The sequence below is a fragment of the Lipotes vexillifer genome, unplaced genomic scaffold (genome assembly GCF_000442215.2).
Source record: "Lipotes vexillifer unplaced genomic scaffold, Lipotes_vexillifer_v1.1 scaffold490, whole genome shotgun sequence".
Classification (NCBI taxonomy): Eukaryota; Metazoa; Chordata; class Mammalia; order Artiodactyla; family Lipotidae; genus Lipotes; species Lipotes vexillifer.
In genome coordinates, this window is record NW_006796397.1 from 3,296,070 (window position 1) to 3,306,490 (window position 10,421).

The following is a 10,421-nucleotide window of genomic DNA, read 5'->3' on the forward strand; positions in this document are numbered from 1 at the left end:
GGAGATCAGCTAGGTGCTTTGTGACCGCATAGTCGGGTGGGATAAGGAGGGTAGGAGGGAGATGCAAGAGGAAGGGGATATGGGGATATAGGTATAAGTATAGCTGATTCACTTTGTTAAACAGCAGAAACTAACACAATAATATAAAGCAATTATACTCCAACAAAGATGTTTTTTAAAAAAAGTTTTGTTTAAGCCTTTTTTTAAAAAAAGCAATTTATGAATAATTTTTAAATATAGGAAAATTAAAACAAAAATAGGCATGGGGGATAGTCACTAGGGTAAAACTAAAGTTGTATATATATTATGCTTTTAGTCCTAAGGCCAAAAGATAATTGAAGGCCTATTTAATTAACACAATATCAAAAGAATTAAATAGTATGAGTCATAGTGTTTATTCAGTATATGGTGTTAGGACAACAACAGGAAGCTTGCTGGAAAAAATTTAAGTTGGATCTATACATCACATCCTGGTATGCCAGTATACATTCCAAATGGATCAAAGATTTACAAGTAAAGAAAATGAAACCTAAAACACTACAGTTAAGTCCTGGGAGAATTAGTTTATAACCTCATCAGTGGAGTGGGGATACAAAATTTAGAAGCCATAAAAGAATTTGGTTACATAAAAATGCAAAATTTGTATATAGTAAAAATTACCATAAGCAAAGTCAAAAACCAAATGGCAGTTCATATCATACTCTTATTCTAATTTTTCTAATATAGAGAGTTCCTACAAGTTGATTTTTAAAAAATAGCTAAATGTAGGGTAAGACTAGATAGTTCACTTAGAAAATACAGATGCCTCTTAATTTGATGAACAAATCTTCAACTTCATTTATTTAAGAGAAATGGACATTAAAATTACCACGTCAGACTGTTTTCTACCTTTTAGTATGGGGGAAAAAAAGGAAATTTGTACTATTTTAACAAGGATGTAGGGAATAAGTACTCCTATTCATTCCTGGGAAGGGTATAAATTAACACAACTTCTGCTGTGTTTTTCAAACTTTTTTGATTGACCCAGAGCAAGTTCTTTTTATGTTATAACCCAATTAACTCACACATGTAGAACTGAAACAAGTTTCAAAAAAGAATACTTACCATATTCCATATGATGTTCTGATATTTTCTGTTTTTCTCTTTTCTATCTCTTTCTTTCTTCTTTCTTGTTTTGTCTTCTAATGCTGATTGTAAGCCACTGAATATATTTCTCTAGGTTGCTAGGGGAGAAAACTACAGTTTGGAAAACAGTGCTCCGTTGAATATATGTTGGCAATGTTTTGTATCCTCCTGGTGCCCCACCTCATATCCTCTTGACCCATGTATGTACTCCAACCATTGCTGCAGCATCCAGCTGCACACAGGTGTAATCTGACAGCACTTTCCCTCAGCCACATCACACGTATTTCTCACTTTCTGTCCTGAGGCTTCACTGCTGTTCTACCCAGGGTACCTACAGCTCTTCAAACCTGGAAGTGAAAGGGAATTAATATCCCAGGGGACAAACCTTGACCAATGGGAGATTGGTCAGTGATTAACCAGTGATTAAATGTTTCCATGATCTATCCCTTGGATGAATAATTCAAATTGTATTCTTTGTGGCTCTTCAGAGGGCCCCCAACAAGATTGATCCCCAGTTGCTTACAATAGCAAATGCTATATCATTGTTTCTCAAACTTAAATGTATATACACAACACTTCAGGACTGGGTATTCCCTGGTGGTGGTCCAGTGGTTAGGACTCAGTGCTTCCACTGCAGGGGGCACACGGTTCAATCCCCGGTTGGGGAACTAAGATCCCGCATGCCGTGTGGTATGGCAAAAACAAAAAACACTTCAGGATCTTGGTTGAATGTAGGTTCTAATTCAGTAAATCAGGCAGAGCCTGAGATTCTACACTTCTGACAAGCTCTAGGTAATGGTTGCTGTGGATCACACTTTGAGTAGCAAGGAGCTGGAAAACATACCCTTCCACTGGCTTTCCCTCCTTCCTTGTTTCACTCTTGGGTCATCTTGGGATCACTTGCGTACAAGCCTATTTCTCAGGCTCAGTGATTAGGCAGAACCCAGGGTAAGACAAGTAGTATTGACCCAGCAATTTTATTTCTAGGAATTTATCCTATAGATATATTCACATATGTGTGAAATAATGTTATCTACAAGGTCATTCATTACAACACTGTAATAACAAAAACTGGAAAGAAATAAACATCTACAAGTAGAGGACTGGTTGTATGACTTCTGATATATCCATATTATGGGCTATTCCATAGCTATTAAAACAATAATAAGGCTCTTTATATTGTGATAAGAAAAATATTCAAGGTATATGCTAAGTATAAAAGGTAGAGTACTGTGCATATTAATGCCTCCATTTGAGTAAAATAAGGGAAAAATTACTTTTTTTTGTTTGTATATGCATAAAATAACTCTGGAAAAATACAGAAAATAAATAATATTGATTGGGACAAGGGAAAATAGGTGGCCAGGGACAGGAAGGAGTGGGTGACTTTTCTTAGTAATGCCTTTTATATAGTTTTGAAATTTGAACCATGTGTTAACTATTGAATTTAAAATTTTCTGTGCTTTTATATATGGAATGTAAAAGAAAAAAATTTTAATGGTTCTGAAGAACCTAGGGGCAGGACAGGAATAAAGACGCAGACATAGAGAATGGACTTGAGGACACGAGGAGGGGGAAGGGTAAGCTGGGACAAAGTGAGAGAGTGGCATGGACATATATACACTACCAAATGTGAAATAGCTAGTGGGAAGCAGCTGCATAGCACAGGGAGATCAGCTCGGTGCTTTGTGCCCACCTAGAGGGGTGGAATAGAGAGGGTGGGAGGGAGGGACATGCAGGAGGGAAGAGATATGGGAACATATGTATACGTATAGCTGATTCACTTTGTTATACAGCAGAAACTAACACACCATTGTAAAGCAATTATACTCCAATAAAGATGTTAAAAAAATAAAATAAAATTTTATGTGTTTGATCTAGAAGTATATTACATTTTCTTAAGCTACTCTTAAGCTACTCTTAACATTTAATGTTATCATAATTCAGATCAGTATGGAATAAGATCACATACCATCTGTTATCATTTATGTCCGTGTTTTAGTTTTCCAATAGATTTCAAGCTAAATTATGACAACTATACATCTGTATTTTTTAAAAGATATTGCTTGTAAGCTGGCCATTTGCTGTTTGAGGAGAGACAGGTTGATTGGCAATTCTACTGAGTTATTGCTTTTATGATTTTCTTCCTGAACTTAAATAAAGTTAATAATACCAAACAAAAAAAAAGGTACTGCTGTCAGAGCACATAACATTATGTATATAGTAAGCACTTTGTAGATACCTGCCAAGTTTATTTGAATACTCTACATTTGTCTCTAATACCAGAACAATGCCTATAGTAGAGCAAATTGGGCTTATTTCCTAAAACTCTTAGTAACTGCACAGTAACTCAGGAAGTTACCAGAGGAGGAAAGGATAATGGTAAATTATAGTAAAAATGTAAAAAATCTTTTTAAAGACTCAAATTATAGCAAAGTATGATTTTTTTTACTCAAATAAAGCAGGGGAAGTATAGAATACATTTCAGAAGAATTCTTGGTAAATGGGTAAAATTTTTAAAGTTTTGATGTTCAAGGATTAAACTTAATTTAGCTTACAAATTCACTTACAAACTCTCAGTCTCTGTTGATGCTCAGAAATCAACAGATGTTTGTGTCTACTGTGACTCAGTTCTGTACTAGGACCTGTGGTTACAACGGTGAGCCAAAACAGACATGGTTTCACATGCAGTAAACATACAGCTTAGTGAGAAAGATGGGTATTAATCAAGTAGTTATTTCATGATTGAATAATTACAAATGAAGTAAGTGCTCTAAAGAGAAGGGACAGGCTCTCTGATGGCATGTGTAAAAGGAATCTGAAGTAGGTATAGAGATCAGGGAAGACTCTGCTTGAGGATCAAGCACCGTCATTTCCAGATTTACTAGTTATTTATTGCTGTGTAACAAACCACCCCAAAACTAAGTTGCTTTAAACTAAAATTTATTCTCTGTGGATTTACTGGGTGATTCTTCTGCTTATCTTGCCTGAGCTCAGTCCTGCAGCCGCTTTCAGCTGATGGCTAAGTTGGAGGCTGGGCCTCCCACTCCCTGTGTACTTTCTTACCAGGCTTCTTCATGGCTTCATGGTCCCAGAACCAAGAGGGTAAAGATAGAGGCTGCAAGGCTACTTGAGGCCTATGCTCTGAAACTTGCACAATACCACTGCTTGTGCAAGCAAGTGAACAGGCCAGTTTAGATTCAAGGGATGAGGAAACAGAGTCCACCTCTTGATGAACTGAGCTACACAGAATTTGTGGTCATTTTTTTCAATCTACTACAATCGATCAGATAATTATTTATTCAATAAATCATTATTTCCTAAGGATCGTTTTAAGAATTAGAAATCAAACATGAATAAAATATAGTAATTTTAAGTTGCCATTTTTTCCTTTTCCTTAGAGCACATGGTATTTGTGAATTGTCATTTCATTTTTTATAGAGATCAGTATTCGTGAACATTTTTTCCTATGGTATAAAAATGAATCATTATTAAATAAATAATATAATATAGAAAGAAGAGTCTTACCTAATTAGAAAGGAAGAAAAAGTCACTGGGGATTATAAGTCATTTTTAGCCTTTCTAAATTTGTAATAACATGTATTTTATAGTCAGAAAAGAATTAAGGCTATGTCAGTGTAGCCATGCAGTTATGAATGATATCTATAAGCACAAAAATTAATTCAGTAGTGAAAAATCTCAGGGAAGTCAAGCTTTTCTTTGTAGTTATAACTTTGCTCTCATGTTTGTTTTAGCTGTCTTTTAAAGGTGATTTGTTTCCAGCTCAAAGTTTACCCTTTCGGATAATTTTGAATGAATTAATAAATATGTAAAGCTAATGACAAAGACATTAGCTACCTGGAATTTTGGGTTTTGCAGGCAGTGTCACAAGAAAACAAAAGTATTTAATTTGCTTGGAAAGCCATTTTTATGAGCAGTAATCTAACTTTTTTCCCCAATATTTTCAAAATTATAAGAATGATAAGAATGCTGCTTTTCTTCTGATGGAAAGTGACAGGCTAATCATCAGTTTACCCAGAGTGAAGTGGACAGAAGCAGCACTGACCATGGCATCTCAGCTCCAAGAAGAATGTATTGCATTTATTATAGAAAACTTCTCCAAGATCATTCAAAGTGAAAATTTTGCTCTCCTCTTACAGGTACTGCATCTAAAATTATATCCTATATTTAGTCCCATCTTTGTGTTCTGATTATAATTATGTAAGTTTTCAAATTCAGGTTGCCTTTGATTAAATTAGTATGACTTAAATAAATTCCATAGCAGATGGCATGTTTGCATAGCATTTAGGGCAGTGATGGACAGGATTTTTGGCTCATAAGATAATGAAGGGAGGAGGGGACAGGTTGAGTGCCCTGGCAAGGCACAGTGTAACTCTGGCAACTCCAGCCCTCAATCAGCATAAGCCATATTATAGAAATAGAAGTCATAAAGATATTGTTTTGGTCAGTAATACAATTATGGTTCATGCAAAAATCTCTGTCTTACTGGGACCCACTTTCTCTAAATTTAGTTACTTAATAAAGAACTTTTATAACTTATTTCTAGGCTCTGTTTTAGGACTATTTTGGCTCTTAAGAATTGTGTATGTGTGCCGATATTTTTAACAGAGGAAAGGGATTAGTATAATATTTATTATTATAATGATAATAATTATTATTATTAACAGAGGAAATAAGATTTCTGATTGACTTCATATAACCAGTTATGATGAATGGTCTGCTGTTTTGCCAGACTTTCACATTTCTTACACATTTACATATATTCCTATTAAATATCAATTTCTGTGTTTTATAGTCACAAGCAATGAGTAGCACGTCTGATCTGCTGGACAAAATTTTAAAAGCAATTGAAGAAAACATTACCACTGAGAATAGTTGCTCTCTTCTTATGGCTCTGGACACGTTACTAAACTCTGACAGTACAAAGGAAATGGTATTTGATGTAATAAAATTCATTAAAATGATAGAATATTTAAACTGTTTTAAGATTTTTAAATATATACACTAATGGTAGAATATTTAAACTGTTTTAAGATTTTTAAATATATACACATTTTAAATGTTGCATGGTTCATTGAAACTAAGTGTTTGATACCTGGAGGTTGGTTACGGTCTCTACTTCTGTGTATATTTGGAATTTTTCATAATACAAAATTTTAAAAATTTCATTTACCTCCAAATAGACTTATTATAAAAGTTTAGAATTTGGAAGTTTGGCTGGCTAATTCTAAATATAGTTTGGTACTTAGCAATATTAATTGGTACAGCATAAGTTTAGTATTTCTCCCCAGTCACTACATTAAATTTCCTAAATATAAAACTTAAAGAATTTTAAAGAATGTTTTACAGTTTTAATCATCAGTGTCTTTTAATTTTATAATATGTTCTTAATTTTTGTCTTAAGAAAAAAATCATTTAAAATTGGATTGACTGAGAAAAAGAAAAATTAAAATATATCTTATTGTTAAATGCAATTAATCAATGGTAATTAATAAGCTAATTGCAAATTATTGACATTTTTAATTTGTTCAACAAGAATGACAAAAAATTTCATCATATTTATTATTACTGCATAGAGTATTTGACCTTGTAATGTCATAGCTGATTTGAAGAGGCTGTGGAAGGTATTTACGTAAAGGCCATTGGTGGTTTAAAACAGTGTTTGGTTAAAAGGATAATGCTGAAAGGATAAGGTTCATGTTCACTATAAAATTCTGTTGTTAAAGAGCAAGCCTTCATAAATAACTTGTACCCAACGATCTTAAAAATCTAAGTGATGACATCATTGATCTAGCTTAGGAGTAAGTAGATTCGGAAGGGAATAATGACTGGTTGCTATGACAATGTGGCTCTGACCAGCTGCTGATTTGTTGCTTGAACACAGGGTTTTACGTGCAAGATCCAGGCTCTGCGTGATAAGCTGTGGATCTTCCTGGTTCAGTCTTTCTATGCTGTTCGTCACACAGAAAGCTGGAAGCTGATGAGCACAGATAATCAACAGAAAATCCAAGCAGGTATATTAGCCTTGAGATTTTTTATTCTTATAATTGTGACGAGATATTTTAAAGGGATTCTAATAAGTGATAGGATTAACGTTTGTTTGCTTCTGTTTGCTTGCTAATTGAAACTGGTGCTGGTATGTTTAGGCAGTTTTAATAAATCATGCTTTTTTTCTGTCCTTAGAAAATGAAATTCATTTCCTTATATATACATATATAACTCTACTTTATCTTAGCAACTTTATATTCTAGCCAAATTTGCTTAAAAGCATTCTTTTAGATAGATTTAGAAGTATAGGAAAATGTAACCCATATAGAACAGATTAACAAACATACTTTCTCTCCCTTTTAAAATATATTTTTCCATAAAGCTTTCCCATCTTTTGCATAAGATACCCTTTCTTGTGGTTTTGCCTAGATTAGATGGCTTTATTCCATGATCGATTGGTTCGGTGATACGATGTGTGCTATTGCGGAGTGTCCCTCAGGAGCCGCACAGTGCTCTTTGACATTTAATAGGTACCATTTGAAATATTAGCATTAAACAAAAGATTTATACTGCTCAGAATGTGTGTTTGTTTCAAAAATGTTAAAATAAAAAATTGAGGGTGTGGAACTAAAAATGGCTTCATGACTATTTTTGGGTTAAAGCAGGTACCTTAGGAAAAATATTGAGAGATTCAGTAAGTATACTTTTAAAAACATTTTAAATTAAGAGACTATATTTTATGAAGCAAACATTTCTGTCCTATAAAACATGGAGACCGTATGTGATATGATATATTCTGGGTAGTACATGGATATGTTAAATTCTTTAATGATTTAATCAAAATATGATTTGCTCTGTCTTGCATTAAGAGCATAACACGATGGTGTAGCCAGATGTGATCTCAAGAGCACTTTTCAAAGAAATTCCAACAAAATAATAAAACAACAAAATCCATGAAACAACAAAAGTCATGAGAAGGTCTTTAAAAATTGGAATTTTTTTCCTTGTGACTATTTCTGTACTGATTTTTAGATGACAGTTCATCTGTACTATACAGTGTAAAAAACTAAGATCAGCATTCCATGAGTAGGTGTCATTCAACTCTCTTCTGATTTGGAGTAAACTTTGCTTTTCTCCATTTTTAGAGGATATCATAGTTAAGTTGGGTCCCGAACAATGTTCTTTATCTTAATTCTTCAAAGTGCTAATTTAAAATACATGTAGGGGCTTCCCTGGTGGTACAGTGGTTGAGAGTCCTCCTGCCGATGCAGGGGACACGGGTTCGTGCCCTGGTCCGGGAAGATCCCACATGCCGCGGAGCGGCTGGGCCCGTGAGCCATGGCCGCTGGGCCTGCGTGTCTGGAGCCTGTGCTCCGCAGCGGGAGAGGCCACAACAGTGAGAGGCCCACATACCGCAAAAAAAATAAAATAAAATAAAATACATGTAAATACATACATATATATACACATATCTAAAACAAAATATTATTGGTAATCCAACTAATTGTCAAAAAGAACTTTTCAATCTATTACATTCTATCAGTGTAAAAATAATTTTTAAAATCTTAAATATGTTGAATTATAATGAGTCCTGACTTATGCATAATTATTGCATTGGGAAATCCCAGATAAAGGAGTAATTCTAGGTTGTCTTTGTTATAACATTTCTTATGTTCTAGTTTGAGTTACTGATCTTTGGGAGAAATCTTGTATTAATTTCCACCTGTATATTTTCGTGCAGTCATTTGCTAACCACAAACCAATCCTTCCAATGCTATTTCTAGGATCCTGCTTTGTCTTATAACATAGTTCCTATAGAATAGAAATAGTAGAAGGTGCATGGTAGGGTTACAGATAATTTGATGTATTTTTCATCAGCTATTTTAATAAAAATAAAATAAATTTTGGAAAATATATGTATATATTTCTTCAAAATATATTTTAAAGCTACATAACCTTCAAAGGGAACAAATACATTAGCTAAACTATATTTATGGCTCTCATACCATTATTCCTATATATTTCCCTGACGTCATTTAAATTCTTATTTGAAGAACATAAACTGAGTTCCCCAATAATTCCCATATAAACCTAATCTATAAAATGAATTTTTTATGTAATTCTAAAAAGAATGATATAGGTTTAAGGATTGTCTCTTGTTTTATTTTCAACAAAACCTTATCTTTTTTCTCTTTACTCCTTCCTCAGGACATACCTGCAAAATCAGAAAATTTTTAAGAGTATTTTAATATTTTTTAGGATAGAAATTTTCTCCCATTGAATAGTTTATAAAATATTAGATCTCAAAATATCTCAATATTACATTTCAAAAAATCTGTAATTTTTTGTCATTTGGAAAACTAGCTAAAAAGAAGTTATCTCTAAAATTTCAAGCTTGAGAAAATTCTAAGTTTTTGTAAATGTATAAATCTTCTCTGTGAGACTGTACATTTCTAATTTATTAATTTTAATAATATAAAATCCATAGGGACAAGAAAATAAGATTCAAAATGAAGTTCTTTAAGAAAAATTCTAAAATAGGGAATTATTTATGTGTACCAGATTGGTTTCAACTTTTTAAAAGTTATTTCCATCAAAATGTAACCTCTTTTTGCTAATATACTATTTTCCCTCTACTTCTATGGTAATAATAGTGCTTCCTATAAAATTAAATTGCTTTTTTTTTCCTACAGCTGCATTTGACAAAGGTGATGACCGAAGACTTGGCAAAAAGCCTATATTCAGCAGCTCTCAGGTAAACTTTTACAATTTTACAGGCCCAGATGAAACAAGATACCAAGTAATTTAAATTTTATCATTTTATATTTCAGAATAATTTTTAAAAATCTATTCTTTCATTAACTAAAGCTGTTCTGGATGGAAATAATTTTGAGTCTCGTTTTTAATCCAGTGAACATTTTGTTAATTTTTAAATGATATGCATTTTTTATATTCAGCTGGTATGGGAAGTGAAATATTGTCTACCATTTTTATTTCCTTGAAAACCTTTTTGGCAACTAGCATGTTGGAACTATTCCAGATCAGAAATTGTCTAGAATTCTGGATCTAGTTCCATGTCTGTTTTTCTAATTAACCTACTTTTTACAAAAGATTTTAGTTGTCCCAGTTTTCTCTATACTAAGATTTTAATCCACATAATATATTTTTGGTATGAAAAAGGCAGTTAATACCAAGAGTACAGTTGTGTTCACTTTAAAAGTTACTTGGGGCTTCCCTGGTGGCGCAGTGGTTGAGAGTCCGCCTGCCGATGCAGGGGACACGGGTTC

General features: G+C 33.2%; 1 protein-coding gene across 1 annotated transcript in view; it reads left to right on the forward strand.

The window, feature by feature from the left end:
- The first annotated feature begins 5,204 nt into the window (after nt 1-5,204).
- BTBD8 (BTB domain containing 8) overlaps nt 5,205-10,421 on the forward strand; it is a 19,491-nt gene continuing 14,274 nt past the window's right edge. The window contains exons 1-4 of the mRNA XM_007468532.1: nt 5,205-5,285; nt 5,942-6,079; nt 7,031-7,160; nt 9,828-9,889. Of these exons, the coding sequence (XP_007468594.1) occupies nt 5,951-6,079; nt 7,031-7,160; nt 9,828-9,889 (321 nt within the window). The 5' untranslated portion in view covers nt 5,205-5,285; nt 5,942-5,950. The remainder of the gene's footprint in view (nt 5,286-5,941; nt 6,080-7,030; nt 7,161-9,827; nt 9,890-10,421) is intronic.